This window comes from Lutjanus erythropterus, chromosome 7 (assembly GCF_056507025.1).
Source record: "Lutjanus erythropterus isolate fLutEry1 chromosome 7, fLutEry1.hap2, whole genome shotgun sequence".
In the NCBI taxonomy this organism is placed as follows: Eukaryota; Metazoa; Chordata; class Actinopteri; order Lutjaniformes; family Lutjanidae; genus Lutjanus; species Lutjanus erythropterus.
Window position 1 is genome coordinate 15,062,082 of NC_139323.1, and position 24,876 is coordinate 15,086,957.

The following is a 24,876-nucleotide window of genomic DNA, read 5'->3' on the forward strand; positions in this document are numbered from 1 at the left end:
AGATTTCATTGTTTCAGCTGTTATGTCTGGATAAAAATCTTATTTTAATTAATTTTCAGTAAAAGGGCTTTCAGCATCGCTTGTAAATGCTTAGTCTGTAGTCAAATTTTTTGATAGCATATTTTGATATTATTACTACAGAAATCAATTGGAAATGTTGCTTTTCTTGTGTGCAATGTCTTTGGGCATACATTCAGTCAATTTAGGGTCTTAACAAATAAGCAGAAATAACAATAATGATTTGGATATTATTATGAGTATTTTGATACTTTAGGTGTAAGGTTTATGGAACACCTCACCTCAAGTACTGTAATATTACTGTGTTGGTAGCTCCAGTGCTACCATTGGCAAAATAGTCTGAAGCCTTGTGACATGACTTTTTTTTTTTAATTTGACTAGCCCAACTTGAACAAAGAAAATATTTAATTGTGATTAGTTTTAAATTTGGCCTTATTGTTATACCTGTTTGTCCGTATGTCGTCTCCTGTTTATCACAAATGTTCAGTGCAGTATCTTGGTGCAACACTGTCAGCTAAGATGCCCTCTCTAGATGAATCTTCTACAGTTTTGTTCTAGCTCATAGTGTGAGTCCCCTATAACCCAGAGGCTGTGAATGACCTCCTATCACACAACAGGCCCTCAGGGCTCATATAGAATCAAGGCACTAAATAGAAAATGGGCTCCAGTGAGTGGTGGCCCTTCACTGAGGGCTTAGTTTAATGCAACAATGAGAACTAGTACACATATCACTGTCTGTCTGTCTTGTGTGCGTACAGAACACTCATAATCACAAAACATCCATGCATGGACAGTCATTTTACTTGGTCTCCCCCCTTTGTTGCTTAGCAGCACTGCATTCAGCACATGAAACACTGGATTATGATGCCATCCATCTCTTCTGGGACAAAAGTAGCCACGTGTCTCCAGACCTGAAACTAGCAACCACAGCTGTCCTAGTAACATGTAGGCCTGACAGTTCACCGTCCCAAAGGGTTACAGTCATTTTGTACCTTACACGGTTCACCAGCACACCGTTACAGCCAGAGCAATGTGCAGTCACCATTTCTACAGTCTTACAGGGTGAAGTGTGGTTTCTGAAGAACTGTGTGTGGTATGAGTATGCACACATACTCACACACCCACACACAAGTTGTCATCTCTGGCAGATAAATGGCCTTTGTGTCCAGGGATGGTACAGCAGGGCACATCTGTCCTTGTTGTGTACCGGAGCAGGGTGCATTTTAGACTCCACATGCTCATATGCAAACAGTGTTTTAGCTCTGTTGTGGTTGTATTATGTTTGTTGGTTTGGTTATTTCTAGCATTTCTTAGCTCTACATCTTGCAAAGTGTCAAGGATGCCTGTGTCTTATCTCCAGTCAGAATAAAACACTGATGTGAATTGTTAGAACAAACTGCAGCCTTACTGCAGACAGGGATTTGTTAAAATTGCTGAAAAGCAGTTTCATTTTCCCGCCTTACTTTGCAGTTCTTTCAGTGCTTTGCCTTACAGACAGTCAGACCTATAGTGGGAGTTTCTGTATACAGAGATTAGATTCCTATAGGGAATTATGACCTTTACTTTAAATCTTTGAGCCTTAAAGAGAGATAGGAGGGAAGGACAGAAAACATTGTAAGATGCTTATGTTGTCCAACATTACTGGAGTTGTATTTGTGGAGTTAAAAAGTATCACATATCATGAAAGATGGGATTTGGATGACCAGCTTTTAATGTCTATCAAAGGCCGTTCACTCTTGAGTGCCACAGAAGTTAGTCACCTCAGTGATGCATCCGCCCTCCTGTTGTCTGCTAGACGTGCTTTGGAATGTCCGAGGATGACATAAAATTCTCCTCCTTCCTTCCCTGTGTGGGACGTGTCTCTGGCCTCCTCGTCTCTCTCCCTCTACTCCCTCTACTCCCTCCTTTCTGCCACTCTGCCTCTCCAGGGGTTAAACCTGCGCCTTCTCTCAATTGCAGACCAGTTTGAACCGGTTTTCAGGGAAGCGCTGTTTGTCTCTCATGGAATCTTGGGATAGGGTCATGTGGAGCTGTGATGATGATGACGTCATGCTGGACTAGGAAGACCTTGAGTCAGCTTTCTGACTCAGATATGCAAGATGGTGTATATATATGTGCACAGGTTTAAGCTAAAATTACAGGGTATCATATTAGACATTTTAAATGTGTAGTGATATACATGTGCTCATTCCCTTGTTGTGTGTTTATAAACATCACATTTAAATAATGATCATAAAATGTTTAATGATTATTATAAACATTAATTCAAGACAGTCTGTGGGTGCCTGTTCCATTATAACTGCATGGCCTACATTGGTGTACTTGGTTTGAATGTTGGACAGTGTTCGTAATGTTTTTCTGCTGCGTAATAGGTTTTCCCAGAAATCTTAGTGAGTGAGATTTGGGTCAGCATCTGGGGCACTGGCCGTAGGACAGGAGATGCCTATACACCTCAGGGTTGTCCCTTTTTAGACAGGTACACAAATCAGCGAATTCAAGCTGAATTTTCTTTTACAGATGAAGCTTACTATTGTTAAAATGAGCTGAAAATGTCCAAAAAGTATTGATAAATAATTTAAAAACATTTCACCAAGTTTTATATTAAAAACTTAGCATGGCATCGTGTTCTTTGTGGTGTCAGTGTTTTTACTGACACAAAACAAACCCACGTTGCATGTTGTGACTGTGCACTAACTTTGGTTGATGCCTGATAATTATAGTTTGAAACGTTACTAACTGTTGGGAACTTTACTGTGGTTTATCAGTAATAGTTTCATCTCTACTTTGATGTAAATGACTCAACAACAAAATTCGTAATTGGTATGGTTTTAAGGATCATTATTTAACTTAAAAATCTGGGGTTATATTTAGCACTACAACTAACGATTATTTTCATCATCAGCCGGTCAGTTACTTTCTTCATTAATTGTTTAGTTGTTTGGTCCATAAATTGTCCGAAAATTGTGAAAAAGTGTGTTTCCTAAAGTCCAAGATGACGTCCTCAAATGTCTTATTTGGCTGACAACAAGAGAATTTGGGTTTTATTTCTTAAATAATTACTCAAACTGATTTATTGATCATCAGAATAGTTGGTGATTTATTGCTGCAGCTGTAGTTACATTTAGTGTGAGGACTCTGTAGCCAAGTTTGTTTTCTAAGGTCTTGCAGATGTCTAGCTTCGGGGTGAAACAGATGCCTTTTCTGGTTCTATATTTTCATTTTGAACTGGTGGCACTTCATATTTTATATAATTATACCCAGGCAGATTTGGTTGCACAGCACTTAAAGCTACTCAAAATGAGGAGACACTGATATTCATGTACAATAGGTGGATTTCATTGAGAGCTTTTAGCTCCCAGTCGAACCTTAGCAAGGGAAACTCAACCAACTGTTTATTTCAGAAGTGGTACAGGGCTACTTCTTCCTCACTAGACCTGTGCTTGTTTACTCCGTGTCTCTGGGTATCCTCTGCTTGCTTTAGATGTACTGAACTTGGAAGATGATGTTGTGTTTTTCTTAAAATAAAACCTGCTTAGAGAACTGTTGATGGGAAAAAAATGTATCTCATTTACCACCCTCCCAAACTTCTGCAATAGCACAAAGTTCAGGCATTACTGTGTGGTTGTTATGGTAACTTCATTGGCAAAAGGCAGTTCGACAAGGGGTTAAGACACTCAAAACCCATAGGAACCACCACAGTAGTGTAAAGCAGAAATTCTGATGCTAACACATGCAGTAAATTATGATTAAATCCTGAAAAATAATATTGAGTTTGAGAATTGCTCTGATGAAACAGCACTGTTTGCTCATCTAAGTAAAACTTCAACTGTGTACAGTGGCACTGTCTTATCCTACAGTGGCAATGCACCTTAATCTATGTATCTTACCTACCGTCCAATCCTGTACCCTGCAGTCTGTTGTGAATCCAAGTTTAATTATTTGGCTTATTTGCCATTGTTTGTGTTCTGTTTTGTAAATGTATTTACACTGCAACTGTTTTTGTCTTCTTTCTCTCCAGGGTGAGAGCAGCCATGTCAGAGGAGGCAGTGCGTCAAACGCGCAGCCAGAAGCGGGCTCTGGAGAGGGACCATGCATCTCATGCTGGGCCCATGGGGGACATGGACAGTAAACGGGTTAAGCTGGAGAAAGGCGATGCAGCTGGAGCTCCCCTGGCCCTGGTGGGCCCTGGAGGCGACGGTGTCAAACTGAAAAGTGAGCAGGCTGCGAAGGTGGCAGCCAGCATCCTAAAATCCGGGGAAGTGAAGGCCACCATCAAGGTGGAGGTCCAGACGGGAGACGAACCTGTTGACATGAGCACGTCGAAAAGGTGAGACGAGAAAAAAGATCACATGGTATGATTTAGCCACAGTCTGTGTTTGTGCATTCATCTCTTGATGTAGCAGTGCTCATGCACAACTGAGTGCTTGTTGGTCATAAAGAACATATTGTTGTTCAGTTTACTTGATACTGTCAAAGTCATAAGTCTGTGAACACCAATGAAAGGAATAGTATAAACACTATAGCTTAAACAGTTGGATCTATTCCTGTACACTGGGCCTCAAGATTGCACAGTCAGCCAATTTTGTCAACAATAAATCCTTTGTATGTATTTCCAGCTGGACAAAATGCACCATAATCTCCTTACAAACTAGTTTGTATCTGTGAGGGTATGAAATAACAAAGAATAGTTTGCTGCTGTTTGGTTATGCTGAACTGATGTTGACTCATCATATGGGTTGAATTGATGAGAGTGACAACATGAAAACTGAGCCTCAGTATTTGTCTGCATTTTTGTGTCGGAGTTGTTTGAAAACGCAACTCTTAAAAGATTATTTATGAACTGTAGGCCCTGGACTTCATGCCTGCATACTCAGCGTGTGGTTGTGCATATAGAGATGTGTCTATTGGAGTTTCGGGTTTCTCTCTAACTTTGCACCAGCGAGTGGTCTGACAGGAGTCATACAGGAAGTCGCTGTGTGGTTGACGACAGCCTGCCCCCATTTTGAAAAGTTTGAGGCTCCTGAGGCCTGGGCTCCATTTTCTCCCACAGCAGCACCTGAACTCTGCCTCACACTTCACACAAAATGAAGGCTATGTGTCACAAACTGGTTCCAACTGGCCGTTGCCATGGTTTCCACATTGGAAGGAGCCAGTTGGAGGAAGGAGGGGCCAGGAGGGGTTGTGGGTGTGTCACATGACCACACAGAGAAATGCCTGATGTCATGTGACGTGTTTGGTAGAGCAATAAATACACCCACTGATGTAATGGCAGTTAAAGTGGAGCAGAGAGGTGATTAAGCACAAAGTGTGTTGGCTCTGTTTGTGGTAGATCATAAGTGTCACCTTTGGCCCCTGTTTAACCCTCAGCATGTGTTAGTGTGCTTACTCACTGCAAGGTGATTACCTTACTGTTGCATACAGAAGACTTAGTTTGTGTAGGCCAACTTTGTAAAGCTATAATTAGAAGAATAATGCAAGCCAAATTTCCCATCCCGGGAAAAAAAAACGTAGCAACTACAGGTCTGACCATCTCCTGAATGGGTTCATGTGTAAAATGCACATGTCACTGAGAAAAAGTAATAGTCTCTTCTCTTCTGAAGAGGTTTGACTTAGAGCCTGACCAATACTGGACTTTTTGGCAGATACCGATATTTGTGAGGAAAAAAATTCTGATATTGATATATCTCCTGATATTCTGTATGTATATAAACAATCTAACAATCTGCATTATATTCTGTAAGGGGAAAAAATATTTCATGTTGACACATATTGGACAACATGCTGATGCCAATATGTACCAATAGAGCTCCTATAGTCCAATATTGGGCCAATTCTATCAGCTGAGTGATATATTTGTCAGTAGTTTGAATGCTTTTTGTACAGTTTTTTAAAATGGATGTCAATATTTGAGGACATATTCTCTGTGCCTGTTTTCTGTTTATAGCTCAGTCATTCCATTTCACATAAAGAACCATATGTAGTTTAAAATGGCATTTAACAGTGTTGTGTTGCATTTTGAACAGATGATCCCACTGCACCTAATAAAGCCTGATTCAGCAATCCTATAGTGGGGTCAGTGTGAAGCCATGATCGGAGAAGCCGAGGCATGCAGAAACACTGGACCTTACATAACAGAGCTGCTGTGTGTTGTGATGCTTGTGTAAGCTGTTCTCTCTAGACTAGTAGCAACCATCACAAGCTAGTCTGTGTCATGTAGCCAGAGATGCCGAGTCAGTCAAGGTGCCAGCCGGGTCGCCATTAGGGTTTTGTGTTTGTGAAAGATGAAGCTCTTGATTCCTCTGTAATGCTGCTTGTGTCTGACAGAGTTTATCATATTGTATGTATGGAATGTAAACAGAGCTGGAGAGGAAAACTGCTGTCTATGCGGGCTTCAGATGAGCTTTAGGAGGGTAATCCTTCTCAGAATAGCAGCATGCTCAAAAGGCCAGGGCATCAGACATCTTTCTAGATTTGAATGGAGCAATCTAGAAAGTATTTTCCAGGAGGTAGCAGTATAATGTATTAAAACGTTTTGATTGTGTTGTCAGCAGCTGGGAAAAGTAATATTGTGGCAGTGGAGGTTCTTGTTATTCACATCTCATAATGTAAGTATAAACAATATGGTTATTGTCATATAGTTGACCTTGTTGAACTGAGCACACCATGTCTATTGAGGGGAGCTGTTCGACAGCTGTTAAGAGGGTAGCGGAGAAATGTGTCTGAAGACAGGAGTGTGCAGAAAAAGTGTGAAGAACTGAGTCAGTGAGTTGGCGTATAAAAGATGAACAAGTAGCCGAAGTAAGGATGGGGGAGGGGTGTGTGAAGTAGTGACTGAGTGATTGACTGAGTGAGAGAGAGAGTGTACACAATAGGTTGGCTCCTGGCCATGTATTCCCCTCCCCCTCACTGTCACCCTCTCCAGTGTCTCCGGCGGACCTCCGCTCTGCTCAGCTTGTGACTCTGGTGTCGGCAGCTGGGAGGGAGGGGAGAGCTGAGGCCCAGGCTGTGCCGATCCGGCTAGGCCATAGGCCTCGCCACGGAGGTAGGGGAGGGGTGAGGCCCTGTCTGGGTGGTAAACTGGGCCTTAGCTTGAAGCCCTGAAGCCTCTCTCTCGACAGCGCCTGAACAATTATATAACTTCAGTACATGTGTGCATGCATAACTCCACATTATGACCCATACCTCTGCCTCATATCACAGTCCCTACCTTACCTCATCCTCCACCAGTTCTCTTTACCCTTCAGACTGCTATTTTCTTAAGTACCAGCCCTCAGGACCTGACAGGATCCCTGCTGTGATAGAAGCAGATTTATTCTTCTTTATGACTACCCCCTACTTCTTATCTCCACCCTTCTCCCAATTGATGCATATGTAGCTTGCTACTAGTCGCCTTTGTTCTCCTTGGTCTTCAGGAAAAGCCACTTAACATTTTAAGCCTTTTCCTCCTTTGAAAAAAAAAAAATGCAGTTAATTTGTTTGCATGTTGTTTGTGACTGACTTTGCTGTGTCCGTTGGAAGGTGGAGAGCAGGAGGTCTGTGCATTGATGTTACCTTTCGCCAGAGATAATGGGTTGTTGCGATCTTCCCCGGCCGCCATTACTCCATTATTGATCTCTTGGTTCTTGTCTTCTTGTGTGTCCCAGTGCACATTTGCACTACAACAGGGCTGATGAAATCATAATTATATACTGCCATCTACTGGATGTAAGACAAAACTACATATTACTTGTAGTACAAGCATTATATGACATGACCTCACAAAAATTGCAACAGAGACTCATAAATATGTCACTTACAATAACAAGGAATTCAAGTCAGGGGAAGTATTGAAAAATACTGCATTGGTGATGCCACAGTTTCCCATTGCTACTCATGTTAAAAACTGACTTATGTATGTCGTCTTGTCTGATGTCCTTACAAATGGCACAGTGCTGTACACAATCAAGATGTGTATAAGAAAATTCTTAACCCACAAGTGGCCCAAACTGACAGAGTGGGTTGGGTTTTTTTGCACTGTCTTTGTAATGAAAACAAACTAAAGCTAATATGGTTAAGTGTTAATGTTCATCATAGCCAACATCAATGTTAATTAGAGCCAATTTGGCAGTCATGAATATTGTTAAAGTAATATAAAAGAGCAAATATTTAATGTCAGCGTTTCATTTATATGTGTTAGTGCCAGTTCATGTTGCCTTCTATAGTCAACAAGTATACCAATATGAACCAATGAAAGAGTGTTGAATCTTGGTTAAATGATGAAACACATTCTCAGTGTGGCTGTTTTCTGTCTTCTCTTGTTTGTTGCCTCAGTGACATTAAGAAAGAGCGGCAGCCACCATCACCAGATGATGTGATTGTGTTATCAGACAATGAGCCATCCAGCCCTCTCATGAATGGTCACTGCTTCACGAAGACGGACACAGATAAACTTATGGTATAAAAACAGCATTTAAACTTTGCACATGACAGTCTTATTTTGTCTACAGGCTTAGAAATTTTCATTCTTGCAACATTTTTGGATTAGTCACTGCTGACATGTATGTATGTATGTTATGCTAAATCCCATTTTTATCTGATATGGTGTATGTAGAAGAGTTCTCCTGAGGAGAGGGAACGCATCATCAAACAGTTGAAGGAAGAACTGAGACTCCAAGAGGCCAAGCTGGTGCTGCTTAAGAAACTACGACAGAGCCAGATTCAAAAGGAGAGCACTGTGCAGAAGGTAGAAACTCCAGAAGATGAAAGGGAGCATAAATTGTTAATTATTATTGGTTGGAACTAATATAATAGTTAGGAAAGGGAAATGTTTTCTTCTTTTTTTCAGGTTTTATGAATTCACAACTATTATTTATCAAAAGAGTTGTAGCTTTCCAAAGATTTTCCAATTTCAGGGGTGCTGGAAATTCTTGAACAAAAACTTTTTAATATAAGGTTTGAAACATTTTTGATTGGTGCTTGGTTTGCACTAGGTTCTTAAAACTGCCTGAAATTGTAATTTCATTACACTCTACTCTGGTCTTGCTTGCCACTCTAGAGGTGTGCCTACACTTAGTAATTGTTTTTGTGATTGTTTTATTTTAGCTCAAATAGGTTATTTATAATGACAAATCCACTTAAAGAGAAAAAAACACATTTTGAAACCTGAAATTTGTTGTGTTTTCCCTTTAATTTGTCATCTTTCTGTACAATTCTATCATGAAACATAATTTTTGTTGTTTATAGCACAGTAATATCTGATTCAATGTGGTGAAGAAATTTAAGAAGGACTAATCATTTTGGAAAACTTAAAAATACATCTTGAAACTGTGTGAAAAGTACTTGAAAGAGACTTTTGAAAAAGAACCCCTCAGATTGACATCATTAATTAAGACTTTTAAACATATCTGCTTATTTCCAAACAACATTATGGACTAACACTAAATCTTGTTTATTTCTAGACAACTGGCTCTGTAGCCACTCCTCCTCCTCTGGTGAGAGGTAGCATCACATCAAGCAAAGGACCCCTCCAGGTAATTCCTACTTTTTGTGAGGGCCACCTGCCACAACTTGTATTGCAGAGCCTGGACTATTTATTTTGCAAATCTATGTTATACCACATATAAAGTGGATACTGAGCAACTCACGTGCAGAGGAGCTGTATCACAAAATGCTGTGCTTTTGTAGTATTATGTTAAAAAGCTTCACTCTGTCATTTATTGTATATTTGTGTTGTGTTTTCAGGTGACAGGTCGAAGCTCAGGCACGGTGATCCCTCCTCCCTTGGTGCGGGGTGGGCAACATGTCCCGTCCAAACACAACTCTCAGATTGTCATGCCACCTCTGGTCAGAGGGGCTCAGGTTAGTGTGAGGGGCAGACACTGCACAGATGTAATTGTCTTTACACTAGCCCACGTTTAAAGTATGTTCATTGGAAGTAACTTACATTTAAAGAGCTCTTTGTTAATTTTGTACTGTCTCTTTCCTTTGCTTGCTCGGTTGCGCTGCCATCAGCCTATTGCAATGACTCCCCAGCAGATAGCCAGTCTACGTCAGCAGCAGCAGCAGCACAGCGGTTCAGGCCCCCCTCCGCTCTTGCTGGCTCCCAGGGCTTCTGTGCCCAATGTCCAGGTCCAGGGCCAGAGGATCATTCAGCAGGGACTCATTCGGGTGGCTAATGTGGCCAACAGTAATGTCATGGTCAACATCCCTCAGGTGAAGAACAAACAAGCAAACACCACACACTCATCTGCTGAAACAGCATGAAGTAATGGAAAATGCACCTTCAAAGCTACTTTTTACGGTGTTAGTCTGCATTGCCCAGCTATAACAATGACATCCTCATGTGTAGTTGCTGAAGTGGTTTCTGTTGTTTGTGTTCAGGCCTCTCCAACCAGCCTAAAGGGCTCTTCAGTGTCACCCAACTCAAACATCAATGACTCCCCAGCTAGCCGGCAGGCAGCCGCTAAGCTTGCACTGCGTAAGCAGCTGGAGAAAACGCTGCTGGAGATCCCTCCACCTAAACCTCCTGCCCCAGAGTTCAACTTCCTGCCTTCAGCAGCCAATAATGAGTTCATCTACTTGTTGGGGTTGGAAGAAGTGGTGCAAAAGCTTCTGGAGATGCACGGCAGGGGTGGGTAGATCTTTGCACACGGGTAGCTAGTTTGGGGATGTTGGAGTGCAATGCTGGATTGAACAGAAGATTATAAATGTTTGCATCTCATCTAAAGAAGTTCTATATTTATCTCAAAGGTAATCTTGGCCCAGCAGCTGCCATGGCCAACTCCATTCCCAAAGAACCATACACCTGCGCCCAGTGTAAGACAGACTTTACGTCCCGCTGGAGAAAGGAGAAGGCTGGGACCATCCTCTGTGACCAATGCATGTCGTCCAATCAAAAGAAGGCCCTGAAGGCTGAACACACCAATCGGCTGAAGGCGGCCTTTGTTAAGGCACTCCAACAGGAGCAGGAGATCGAGCAGCGTATCCTCCAGCAAGCGGCCTCCAGTTCCTCTTCCTCTGTCTCTAAAACCACCTCGTCCTCCTCTCCCTCACTGTCCAAGAGTGAGATGCTGGTGTCCCAGCAGTACAAGCAGGTCAGGGCTGCCATGCAACACAGACCTGTGTCTGCACACCACTCCTCCATTAAGCAGGTGAGCAGAGCATTGTGTTTGATTGTATTGGCTATAGGCCAACACTGAGGTTTAAACAAGTGGTTGCCAACATGTTTCCTTAAGGGACCCCGATTAAATGGCCATTTACACCTACAACTATAAAAATATTGTTCGAAAAGAAAAGTTGCTGTCTGGACTCTTCCATTCGCTTGAGTTGGAACGAGTTTTAAAGCAGTATTTTTATGGTTTTCATTCTTGGTGTCAACGGACCATAAGTGACGTATTTTATTTCATGATATATGTGATACATTACAGTAACAATACAGAACAACTGATGAACTGGACAACTAACCCAAATGGTGAACACAATAACTGAATGTTTGTGAGAAACGATTTGAATTAATTTTGAGCAGATTATTTCCTGTGAATATTGCATTAGAGATGGTTTTCGTGTTATTTCTTTATTTCTTTTTTCATTTTTTGCTTTTTTTTAAATCACCTATACAGAATAGACTTCTTTTTTTTGGCAAATTCAGTTCTCACTGATGTTTTGGCCATTATTTTATTAGTTTTAAAGAGCAAGCTCACTATTATTTGGTTGGATTTTATTTTGTTTTTTGTATCATTTGGTAGTATCCCTGTAGGGTTCTTTTTGTATTCAAATCCGAAGTTTTGGTCATTGCTCAGGTCGAATCAACAACCCAGAGGGTTTTAGGGAGGGCACTCTGAAACAACACATGTAGTTAACACTCCTAACTGTGTCAGCTCATTTTGCCAACAGCTGAGTGGGAGTTTCCATTTGAAAAACCCAAGAAGGAGAGTTGCTCTTTAACTACATACTTTTCTAATGCAGGATGAGGCTGTGAGCAGAGAGTGATGTCTCTGTGAATAAGTTCAGGTGTTCATCATGCTCTTATCCTGTGAGACTTTATGTCCTGAATAAGAATCCAAATTTAAGAACTTACAATTTTATTCAGGCTACTTCACAAAAGGACAGAAATCCTGAGCTATAGGCCAACTGTATATTTCTTTAAAAAAATTGTCTTGCACTCCTTAAAATCAAAGGCCTCCCAGTGGGAGTTGGGACCCAATAGGTTGGAAACCAGTGGTTAAAAAACATAATTTCCAAGATCAGCAGCTAAAACATCTGCATGTCAGTTAACACCTGCAGCAACTCACGACACTTCTCCCTTCGTTGTCTCTCTCCACACAGAATCAGCTGTCACACAGCCTCCAGTCTGTGGTGAGCTCTCGTGGTATGACCCACTCATTCACCACCTCCTCTCAGCTGCAGAGCGCAGTGACGGCAGCGGCGCTGGGCGGCAGGCCAGGTAAGCATGCTGCAGCGCGCCCGCTGCAGCAGGGGGCAAAGGTCAGCGGCGGCGGCAGCAGCAGTAACCAGGGCAACGTGGCCGCCTGGAGGAAGCAGAGCAGTGGCAACACAGGTAGATAAACGTGAGACAAGGTTAGGCCGAGAACGCACCTCAACCGTTCTCGTTTTCTGCTCCTCTTTGGGGTAATCACTCCCTTCTAAGGTAGATTCCTCTCTGGCACTGTCACTCCTTAGATTTTCTTCCCATTTTCTCAGGCTAGGCCTTTTCATTTTCATAGTTCCCCTTGTGCCATTGTCATTTTTGTATCAAATAAAAAAATTAGCAGGTACGTTTTCACTCACAGGTACATTTGATCATCTTTCTCAGTACCAATTCTTTCTTCTTTGTCTTCTTCCTACATGAGTCAAATTGGTGTGTAATATTTCATCATATAACCCAGATTCCTAAAAGGTTAGGATCCAGTATAAGTGATAAACGGTATTGTTCAAATTCATAAACTGTATTGTATTTTTGTAATTATACATTTATTATGAGTTTGATATCTGCAACATGTCCTAAAAAATTGGGACAGGAGCAACCAAAGACTGGGAAAGTTGTGGAACGCTTTAAAAACACCCGTTTCTAACAGTAGGTTAATTGGTAACAGGTGATTGTACTATGATCGGATATGAACTGACCTGCCATTGAAAATGTCTGGCACATTATGAAGTGAAAATACGAAAACAGACTCCCCGGGCTGTTTAGCACCTGGATTTGTGTATCAAACAAGAAAGAGAATTTAATTTTCAAAACTCTAATTAATTTTTGCTCACTGAATGTTTTGTAAAAAGCAAAGGTGATGTAACACATTGGCAAACATGCTTCTGTCCCAGCTACTTTGGAATAGGATCAAATGCAGATGAAGTGTATATTTACAAAGAAAATAAGCAAATACCTTGTCTTTGTACTATATTTTATTAAGTATAGACAGAGAAAGATTTGCAAATCAATGCATTTTGTTTTTATTTACATTTTATATCCCTACTATTTTGGAATCGGGGTTTGTAGTTCCCCTTGTATAAAATAAAACTAGTGCAGGTTTCACTCAATCAATATTTTTCACTCACCTTACTCATTGCCAAGTTCTTTCTTCATCTATACCTTTGTCCTGCATGAGTCAAAATACTAAGTGTGTAATGTTTAATCATAGAATTAATATAAAACCTTCCAATCTCCAGCATACTGACCACTGATGTGTTTGTTTCCTGACAGGTGTGACCATGGCCTACGTGAACCCCAGCTTGTCTGCTCATAAGACCACCTCTGCTGTCGAGCGTCAGCGAGAGTACCTGCTGGACATGATTCCCTCCCGTTCTATCTCCCAAACAGCCAACACATGGAAATAATACAATCTTCCTACCTACTGACATCATAACTATTCCCCCCTCTTAATATCAATAACAGCCATTCTCATTATCACTCTAATCCTTTCTCTGGACTCTGCCTCTGGCCAAAAGTGGTGCAGGGGGAGAATCAGCCTAGTTTTTTGTTGGATACAGGCGTTCCTTCACCTCTACATCAGATATTTCTGCTCCCATCTTCCTTACCTGAACCTTTCATCCCCAATTGGGCTTCTGGGATACAAGGAGTGTGTCAAATAGAATTTGGGTACCTTTTTTTTTTTTTTTTTTTTTTTTTTTTTTGAGGGTTGGGGTTTACATGGGCGTGTACAACTTTACAAACTTCTCCAGCAATGTTGCCTCTCCCTCCCTGTATATTGGTTGAACCTCCCAGTTGCACCAAGAGGAAAAAAATCCCTGAGCTTCCCTGCCTCTGGATTAGGCAGGGGGTAAAAAAAAAAAAAATCTCTATTATACACAATAAAATACTCGCCTTACGTCCTAGCCCTCTCCAGTCTGAGCCAGTCAGACTCAGGCCCATGTGGTGGCCGAACCGAACATAACTGAAGACCTCATCACAGGGACTGTGGTTTGAGCTTCGAGGACCATCCACGAAATAACAACTGCTTCAGCTTTGCAAAAATTAATAATAATAAAAAAAAAAAAGACTGTAAAAATGATCTTTATCTGCACACAGAGCGCCTCTTCTCTCTAACCCACAGCGTGTATAGTAGAGAAGTCGACGTGTGTTGGATTATTTTGTATGGCTGAATGTTAGGATTTTGTCTTTTCTTCTATAAGTCATATACTGTGTTTGGAATATTGTGCTCCCCGATACTTTGGAAGTGGCCTATTGTCAAGGTCTGAATTTACAGGCTTAATGTTACTGTTGAGGTGGTTTTACATCTGCTGGGTTCCATGTTGTGGCCTACTTTTAAATACTTTGTTTTTTCTAAGATGAAGAGGAAGAATAAAGATTAAGGTTTCACTGACTCATGTAAAGACACGGAGCGTATGTTTTGGAGGACTATTCTTATTGAATATTGTAAAAAACAAAAAAACAAAAAAACAAACCTTCCAAAGAACTAGTGGAGCCCAAATGGAATCCCTTCTGCTAGAAGGTTTCTAGGTTATTTGAACCCTCTCTGGATATAAACATGAATTCATGCTAAACTGAGGGGGTGTAAGGAATGTCATATTTTTGACATCGTTTTGCTTTTAGTCATAGGTTGTGGTGCATTATTTTTCTTCTATAGACAAACTGTCTCTGGGTTTATTTATAGGGTCATGTTAGTAAAGATATATGCTTATTGCCCTAAGTTTGAATGGATCTCCACTTAAACTTGATTTGTTTTCTCTTGTGTGTCCAGTGGCTCCTGCTCACCTTACGATTGGTCTGAGAGAAGCTGGACAGCTTTCAGAATGTAGTTATGCAAAAACCCCTATAGCAACAAATGACATGAACTTCTTAGTCTTTAACATTAAGGTGTGTATGATTTATGTCAGGTCCTTGAATTGAGCTAACTATGCCTTTCACATGAGCTGTAGTGCATTTTTTATCAGGTTGCAGCAGCACAGGATAAGCTAGTGAAGTACAATATGTCCTACATTAAAAAGGGGAATTCCCATTTGCTCATGGAGTTATTTTGTTAACCATGTGCTGTTTTCTTTAATTTCAGTCGCTGGGGTGGTCCAGTTTCTCTAACCCTACCACTTATAGACATTAAAGGGATGGTTTAATATTTTGAAGTGGGGTTATATGAAGTCAGTGTATTTACCTACATGAGATGGTGGTCGACACGCCCGGTTTGGAGAAGCAGCAGGAGTACCAGTGTAGGAAACTAAGCCATGTACTGCAGCAAAACATTTTAGCCAAGTAAAAATGGCTCACCTGAAAAAGTCAGTACCAGTTTAAGTGTATGTTATATTTAGAATATTTCCTCCGCTGTACCTTGCTGTCAGACAGCCTTTTCCTCTTGGAAACTGGGTGCTTTGAGAGAAAACCTTTAGGCTTGTATGAACTGTCAGACTCGATTGGCAAAAACAGTAATTTTACCTCACATAACATGGGAGTTTTTGCTCTATTGCTGCCTCCATTGGTTAGTGTGACTTAGGTGTTTTAACGGGTTAGTTCAGATTCACCCAACACAAACAAAGGCAACGATAGACCACCAAGTCGTATGTTCTGCAAAGTAAGATTACTTATTTCGGCTGTGGAGTTTTGCTGGTTTGGAGAAAGTGATATTTGACTTATATAACAGCATTTTCCTGTCAGAAAAGACTGTCGGACAGCAAAGTAAAGTGGTGAAAATATTCCAAAAATACCTTAAATTCTCTTAAACTGAAGTGGCTAAAACGTGTGTTGACTCTGTCCACAGCAGTACATTCCTAAACTACACCAGTGCTCCTGCTGCTGCTCCAAACTAGAGTTGTGTGGTCCACCATCTACTCTAGGTAATACACTGTCTATGGTTAAGTACTTCATACAACCCTACTTTAAAAAAAAACACTATCCCTTTGATGTGGCTTATTAGAAAATAAAACTAAATTTAAGATTAGAAAATATAAGAATACTGATGTGTTAATTTAAGCAGTAAAATAGGGGGAAATGTTCATTCATATTTCAAAATCTGAATGTTTTGCAAGCAATATGCCAAGAGGCCGACCACCCCAGCATTTATTTTTCTCAATATTCTGTGTCTGTCCCATTTTTAAATTCATTTTCACCTTGAAACAGCAGTGATGATCATCTCATCACTGTAATTACAAACCTGGGGTCTTGCTACCCTGTTGGATTTGTGGCCTGTATCCAGAGTGCACACTTTAGCTCACTGATTATCTTCAGGCTCCATGCTGAAAGGTGGTGCACTGCATTAGGTAACTAACTGGGCACCAGTTGAAGTTTATCCCTGCCTACTGGGGTATCATCACTGTACGTTTGGGTTTCATTTAGGACGGTGCAACAATGCAGTATGTACATTTTGCTGATGGAAATACAAGCATACAAAGTTTAATTTAAATCCCTCAAGATTTTTGTATTTCTGTCTCAAAGTAGCATTGGAAATCTTCCAGGTTGTCTGTACATTCCTGACAGGCAGAAGGTAGCAGCCCGCGTCTTGTGGATGCAAAATAAGCAATCTGGAATGAGCCCATCATTTTGTGCCCTGCTAAGTGTAACCCTGTGCTGTCCTGACTACTGCCTGCTGCTGCTGCTGCTGTTTGACAACAATATCACCATTCCGTTTGTTTGGGGTTGAAGCTCTGCTGAATGCAGCGCGGCCCCGATGGAAAAGAAAACAATGTATGAAAAATATTTGTTTTTGTTTTTTTTTCGTTTGTTTTTTTTTTTTTTTTGATTTTTTTTTCTGCTCTATCAAATAATAATAAAACTAATTTTAACCCCTCGTTCATGGCTGTTTTGCCTGTTCATTAATGATGTTTATTACTCAATTAAATTGACAGTTATTCTGACAATGGACTAATCATAATCAGCAATTTTTTTTTTTTTTCAAGCAAAAAGAGTTGTCAGTGGGAACTGAACATTTGTGAATTTTGCGTTTTGTTAATTTTTACTGAGCCCAGGAAAATGATACTAAAGTATATTGTTGTATCAGTGCTCATATTCATATATTCATTCATGAGTGCATGAGTGATTTGAATAAATAACATAATTAGAATAAATGTAAAAATGACTAAGAAAATATGTGTATACTTAATAAATAAAACAAATTTCAAAAATCTGAATCTCTGAATAGGAACACAGCTCATTAGGATGTCTGTGCACACGTGTGGATTTTTTGACCATTAGCAGACATAAGCATTAAAAAGGAAAGGCGAAAATTTCAAAATAAAGTAAATAATTAGATTAAAATAAGTGTGTATAAACAAAAACTAAAAAGTCCAAATCTGTAAGAATAGGAACATAACTCAGAGAAGGCAGTCTAGGCACACACATCTATGGATTTTGGACTGCTGGCTGAATAAAACAATATCTGGAAACATGACCAAGGTTGTCAACGATGAAAATAATGCTGGTTTCATCCCAAAAATCATAGCTCATTTGTTCACTGGCTTTAAAGAGAAATTTCTGCACTTTTCATGTGGATGTCCAGTCAACATTGATGGGAAATGTAGTCAGCTGAAACACATTCCTCAGTGTGTTCAGTATTGGCTGAGAGTCCTGGATGCAGGAAGAACAACAGACTATTTCAGCTTGGATTTCTCTTCTCTGCCTCTGGGAGTCAGTGGGAATGCTTAGATGATACTGACTTGACATCCACATGAAGAAGTTTGAACACTGTAAATGTACCAATATGATACAGAAATGCTTGAGTTCATGTCTGTAAAGCTTGTAGTGTTAAATGTTGGGATTTTTCTTAGTTATAGTTATTGCATGGCCTTTGTACAGGATTTCGTTACATATAGCGGATGCTTCTTTCACTTTTTTTGTGTCGACCCCCTCCACATACGCGTCTGCATATCATAAGTCAGGATACAAAGAGAGCAGGATCCTTTCTTGCAGTTACATCAGCAGCAGCCTGTGAGGCCTTAAATGGAAAAAAAGGCAATTATGAAAGAAAACTACAGAGAAAACACTGTTTTAGCCCTCACACTGACTTACTGTCATTCTGACAGTTCTCTCACTGTAAGATAGTGAGCTTTTCTAAGAAGAAAAAAATCAAAATGTTTCTTTTTCTCCCACTAAGGGTTGGATCAAGGAACACTAGCTTCTAGATTAGAACCACTAAACTTATGTTACCTGTTAATGGATAGGGGTTAGGGTTAGGGTTCTACACAGTGTAGGCAACCACTAGGCTAAAAAAAGACTTACGCATGTAGGCCACTACTTCGTTAAAACTCACTATCAAATTGTGAAGGATGTGAGAGTGAGAGACGAAGAGAGACAGAGGTCACGTCTTAAATGAAGGGTTACTTGTTTTGCTGTCATTCAGCAAGAAAGAAAGAATGTCCAGCGAATATGTCAGAAATAGAATATAATTTTCATCAGTGTGTTCTCATTACTTTAGAATCACCTGGCAATAAGTTCTGTCAATTTCTGTCACTTTTTCCTCACAGCACACTCAAGGTCCAGGCAAAGAGACTAGCCAGTGTTCAGGAGACTGAATAATGATCACCTATTTAGTCATGCATGAGGATTTTTAAAATGCTCCAGTAACTCAAGACTGTTTTCCTTGATTTCCTTGACCAGCAGTGACCACTGGCAGGAGATGAAGGTTTTGTTTGTTTGCTTCAGGCTATCTGACCCACTGAAGTTCCATAAAGCAACTTGCAATTAAAGATCCACTGTGTAAAATCTTTGTGGGTTTATTAGCAGAATGTGGCAGAAGTGTAATATAATATTCAGCAATGTGTTTTCATTAGTTTATAAAATAAGAATTGTGAGCCATTTATATCTATAGAGACACAGGTCCTCTTCAAGAGAGCCTGCTGTGTTGCACCACAATGTTTCTAGAACGGACAAACGAAACACTGGCCCTAAAGGGCCTTTTGCGTTTTGCATGGGGTTTACAGACACCTTAGGTTCTCCTACATGCATGGAAGAGCGAGACAGTGCTTGCAATCTGCAAGCCCACTGTTAGATGCCATTAAATACTACACAAGGAAATCAGCAATTGTTGTCAGCTGTTAAAAAGTGCATATTGTTGATGCAACATGTTTGTCAAACCTGAGTTCTTACTGAAAAGCTGCTGCTAACAAAATACAATTCCGTCATCACGTCCTGTAGTATATTGCCTTTTTCTATAATGATCAGTTTTGGTGCTGTATTCCCTTGCCCCTCTGATCGTCTCGCATTCTCTGATTTCAGTGTGTACATGAGCTTTTAAGTTGTTATGTTGTTATGTGCAAACCACATTGATGTTATGAAGGGTAGGGTGGGCTTGTTGATGCTGTACTTACATAGTGTCTGGATGAAGGATGGAGACAAATGTCATAGTGAAAACTCATGTTGCTGAAATAGTTAAAAGCTTTATATTAAAAAGTGTTTTTGTCCCAGACAGGTTGTTGCACCATTTCATTTGATAAAACCACTAAAATATTACTTTACCTGACTTGTTATCACTGTTAATGCTAATAAAAAAGTTTTCTAACTAATCTACGTCACTATGTGGAAAGCAACTAATGGTTACAACCGTCTAACATATTAGAAATTACATGTGAACATTGATATGCAATATGTGAATTAATAAAAAGCTATCACTTTGCTTCACCATGTTTCTTCATATATGAAGTCAACAACTTTGCGAGTTACTTACCAAAACTTTTGCCGCCTTTCCAAGTTGTTGTTCCAACTTGAAGCACAGTTTTCGTGAATTTTCCCAGTCTGGAGCAGATTTTTCCAATTATTCCAACAGCTCCAGGATCATTTCCCAGTTTGCCTATAATGACCCTCTTGCTTCAACCTGCAATAACACAGTCTGACCCCTAGGTGGCAAAATACACCAACAATCCACAGCACCTGTGTTTGTCTTCATTTGCGTTTGCAGGAATTCAGTCTTCACATTTGTGTAAGGCGTTAGAAAAACAGGACTTGCACAGTAATCTTGATATAATACAACGGACTTAACTGAGTGAGTTGAGCTGTGAACTCGGAGCGAACTGGAGGGAGGGCGACCTTTTACAGAAGAAAGTGAGCCATTGTTTGTCCCCACGACCCACTTATGAGCCTCATTCCTTGGCAGCCACGGGTTCTCCCTGTGATACTACAGCACATTTCCTTCCTCTGCATGTGTGTGTGTGTGTGTGCATTACTGTATATTTACATTTTAATGATACAGAATGTTTTTCCTCTCTCATGGTTGCCCTAAATCCATATGATCAAGCCTGCATACATCACAGCCCTTTCAGGGTCGTTGTGTTTCTGTTCATATCAGCCATCAGTTTGAGCTACACATCTCTGCTCTGCACCCACTCAGGTAGTGTAGTGTTATCATCTCAGCTGTGGTAGTGGGCTTCATTTACCTCCTACGACCACATGAAAGGTGTTACTGTTTGTGATTCAGCGAGCAGTCAAGTGTTTCCTCACTCTGATGCTTGCTCTAGATTCCACACCCACTGGGATCCTTTTTCCACTGAGGGCTGTGTGTGGATGTGTGTGTGTATGTGTGAATTTGATGGAAGAAAAAAAAAAGGGGGGGGGGGCAGGGGGTTCCACCCTGGATGACTGAACATCTATGATCGCAGCCGCATGAGCCAATCAGCCAGCGAGCACCATGCCTCCTGGTTCTTAATTGGCTGGCTTTCCCGGTGAGCGCAGCTGACACACAGAGCCAGCTGGTTTTATGAGAGAATGAGCCGGGGCCACGGTGGGAAAAGGAGACAGAGAGGAGAGGCAGAGATATAAGGGAGGCAAGATTCAGAGTGTGTGTGTGTGTATGTGTGTGTGTGTGTAGCAGCCAGTAATTACCTTCCAGCGTCTGAGCCAATCAAGAGCCATACAGAGGGAGAGAGATACATAGGGAGGAAGCCCCATTTAGATTCTCAGTCTATTCCAAACAGGCAGGGAGGCAGACAGACAGTGTGTTTATTGAATCAGAGTCAGAGAGAAGGAACGGTAGTGTTTTCTCTGGAGCGCCACAGCTCATCCTTTCTCATATTTTGCCGAGTCGTGCTGGTGAAAAACAGATGGACAAGATGAACCACAGCTCAGCTGAGGCAGAGGCTGAAACCATTGAACCGCTGCGTTACCTCAGGTAGGCACCTGTTCATTTGCTGTCTCTCATGCTCTCACTTCTCTTCTAGTTTAGTGCTCTCCTGCTGCTGTTCTTTTTCTGTTCTCTTCCATTCTGTTTGTTTTACGCCAGTTTCACAGGACTCCTCTCAAATCAGTGCGAGAAAGAGAGGCAGATTTAGAGAGGAGAGGAACATCCAGATCTTCTTGTCGGACCCAGGAGAAGTCTTCACACGAGACTCTGAATCACAGCAAGCTTTTAAAAGAAAAACTGAGCTGCAGGGAGGGAATAATAAGAGCTGCATGAAGAACGATACCCATAATGATCATGGTGATGATGCCTGTTGAAATACCTTGGTGTGCCCCAAGAAACTCCTCCTCTTGAATTTTCATCATTGCTCTTCTCCCACTCCACTGAAGCCTCAAATTGAATTACATATATGAGTTGTTATTAAATTGGGGCACCAATGTTTAATTTGGCATCATCAGGGCGCTTATTACCCACCAAGCCAACCATCTTATGATTCAATATCTTTATGGATGAGATGGGTAATCAGTTTGTTATGCAATCAAAGGTTAGTGTGGTGTGTTTGTGCCCCTGGCTGCTTCTGTAGCACCACTTTTACTCTCAGAGTGATAGTAAAAAAAAAAAGCAGAATTTAAATTTGAGAAACAAAGAGAGAGGTACTTTGCACATACATAGCGGAAGGTTATCAGTTTTTCCAACCTTTTACACACACACAAACAACGCAACTGCACTCTTATTTGCATCCACTTAAGATTTACAGATGCAGTGTCCTTCTGGGATGCGCACAAAGTAAAAAGCCTTTAGCCATCGTGATCAATCTTGTGACAGAAAAAATGAAGCTTAAATAAGGACATGGAGATAACACCCCTGAAGCAAACACTAAAATAAAATAAAGGGAAATCCAAGAAAATGAGAGGGAAAAATCCAAAGACACATAATGTTGTGTTTTATATCTGTGACAAATAAGAGAAAACTTGTATTAAAGGATAATACAAAAACAAATAACATTTCTCATGTATGGCTAAAAGCTAAATGTAATTCTGGCCAGCACAGTTTTGGGTTTATGGTTCTAGAGGGATCTGTCTGAAGTCTCAGGTGATGTCACTTGAGTCAGTGCTGGTTGGGGTTGAAATCTGAAGCAGTTAAAATCTGTGCAGTTAGAAAGAAGTGAGCTTGGCAGACTTCTGTAGTCCACTCCTCAAATATGCTTGAGGATAAAAGCTAGAGGCTACATGAGCTGCTACCAGCATAACTCAGCAGAATTTCTGACTGAACTGTCCGTGGTTGAATGCATTGTATTGTGCAATGGGAAGGCCAAGATTTGATGAGGGGAAAAAGAAATATCATTGGTTCTAATGCATCACTTTTGACAGCTTTTTAAAATACTGTTCTTCAAGGCAAACTATGCATAATCCCTGTCAAACGTCACCCAAGACCCACCAGGAGTGTGTAGCAGCAAAGACCCCATCCTCCAGCTGTACTGTCTTGTATTCTCAATATTTTGCTGACCTTGAGATGCTTTACTAACCCAAAACCGTCAGTATTTGACATCTTGGGAATGAGTGTCAAAAATCTATCTTTCTGGTGCATTTACAAACAGCAACTGTCAAATCCTGCTTTTTCCACCTTTAATGACTAGGCAGTTGGTGATTTGCTATTTTTTAACAGGGATGGCGGGCCGGGTTCATGTCGTTCACCTGATTCAATATTACAGATCCAAGATGAAACCGACAGGAGGGCAGAACTGAGAGAAAGAGTCGCAATTACAAATCCATCTGCCATTTCAGCACCATGGAGAGCTCCATGGATTGCTCAGTAGACAACACAGAAAGGCTAATGATATTTCAGAGCTGCGGTCGGGGCCACAGATTCTATCCGGCACAAACCTCAGTTAGATAACGGATCAATGAGTCAGACAGACCAGACTGAGATATTCAGCTAAACAAGCCCTGTGCCCCTGCTCTCTCTGCTACTTGGCGATGAATAGAGGAGATGGCAGTTTAACAATGGGAGTGCATTCTGGTCATTTGCTAACAAGCGGGATGGCACCCCCCCTCATATCACATAACAGTCATAGAAGTGCAATGATGAAATCAGTTGTGTTTATCTTCCCTATTTCCTTTAATTTCCGTGCAGCAGTTGACCAAATGCCTGTGCACCGCTAATGTTATGAAGCCATGCACACACACACAAACACACACACACACAGGCAGTGGTTCATACTGTAACAAAGCCCTTTAAAGAGAAGTAATGATGTTAAATTCTATAGTGTGATGGCAGGATTAGAGCGGGAATGGCTGAACAATTTCCAGCCCGGCTGTCTTTGTCTCTGGGTAATCTACTGTAAATTGAGTGTGCTGTTGTCACTCAGGAGGAAACATCATTGTTGCTTTTCTTCCTTCAGTGCAATTCAAATAAGCTGGTGTGCTTAATATAGCCTGGTGACAGATGGTTGATTATTTATCTATAGAAATCACTCTGTGAGCCTGACATTGATTTTTACAAAATGTGCGTACATATGGTGCCTAAAGACATCTTCATACAGTGTCTCTTCTGTCACTCGTGTATCTATAGTAACACCCCTTGGTTTATCTGCCCCAGTCTCCTGACATCTGTCTATTCACTATCTCTATGCTACTGCCATGCCAGTCAGTGCACGGACCTACATATTAAATCTATTTTAGGACCTTTTTTTAAAATTTTCTCAGTAACGTATGTAATTATGATCTTTGCACCGACTGCATTTACATTCTTCTCCATGTGTGTCGACATCTGAGCAGCCGAGGCTGGCAGATTAACAATCACCCGAGAGGCTTCGCCCCAGTCCTCAGGCTCTCAGATCTCTGCAGTGTGATTGGGGCTGGCTGGTAGTCAATTAAGGCAGTCAATTAAAGCCCACATATACTACTGCTGGGGTTACTGATTATACAGCCACCTTCATCGTCAGGGTCCGTGTATGTCCACGTGTACGTTTTAGATTAACCAGCAGTTCACAATTAATTCTAAAATGATAGATAGATATTTGTCCATTGTCGTTGCCAATTAAGTCAGTGGCTGACAAGCAGCTGTTGGAGCAACCTGTTTTGGTGAGGACTTTGTGAACAAAGAAAAATTAGATGGAGATAATTACTGTCTGGAACTGTAAGATAATATCAGCCCGGAGACACCCCAGTGATAAAGCTGTTCAATGATCTGATATAATTATATAGAAATTATAAGTAATGTATTTGCCACAGGCAAGCAGGAACCTATTAGAGTTAATGCATGAAATTCTCAATACGTGACAATCCTGCTGTTTTAGCATGATAATGGTTTTGACTGCAGAAAGATCGTTCCA

The 24,876-nt window shown here is 40.9% G+C and overlaps 2 protein-coding genes across 3 annotated transcripts in view; both read left to right on the plus strand.

Moving 5' to 3' along the window:
- gatad2ab (GATA zinc finger domain containing 2Ab) overlaps positions 1-17,226 on the plus strand; it is a 33,821-nt gene extending 16,595 nt beyond the window's left edge. For both annotated transcript variants that reach the window (XM_084722891.1, XM_084722890.1), the window contains exons 2-11: positions 4,037-4,345; positions 8,329-8,452; positions 8,609-8,740; positions 9,456-9,527; positions 9,739-9,855; positions 10,009-10,209; positions 10,378-10,627; positions 10,747-11,147; positions 12,322-12,553; positions 13,694-17,226. In XM_084722891.1, the coding sequence (XP_084579017.1) occupies positions 4,050-4,345; positions 8,329-8,452; positions 8,609-8,740; positions 9,456-9,527; positions 9,739-9,855; positions 10,009-10,209; positions 10,378-10,627; positions 10,747-11,147; positions 12,322-12,553; positions 13,694-13,827 (1,959 nt within the window). In that variant the 5' untranslated portion in view covers positions 4,037-4,049 and the 3' untranslated portion in view covers positions 13,828-17,226. The remainder of the gene's footprint in view (positions 1-4,036; positions 4,346-8,328; positions 8,453-8,608; positions 8,741-9,455; positions 9,528-9,738; positions 9,856-10,008; positions 10,210-10,377; positions 10,628-10,746; positions 11,148-12,321; positions 12,554-13,693) is intronic.
- Positions 17,227-21,120: 3,894 nt separating this feature from the next.
- Positions 21,121-24,876, plus strand: part of yjefn3 (YjeF N-terminal domain containing 3) — a 61,202-nt gene continuing 57,446 nt past the window's right edge. The window contains exon 1 of the mRNA XM_084722184.1: positions 21,121-21,533. Within this exon, the coding sequence (XP_084578310.1) occupies positions 21,466-21,533 (68 nt within the window). The 5' untranslated portion in view covers positions 21,121-21,465. The remainder of the gene's footprint in view (positions 21,534-24,876) is intronic.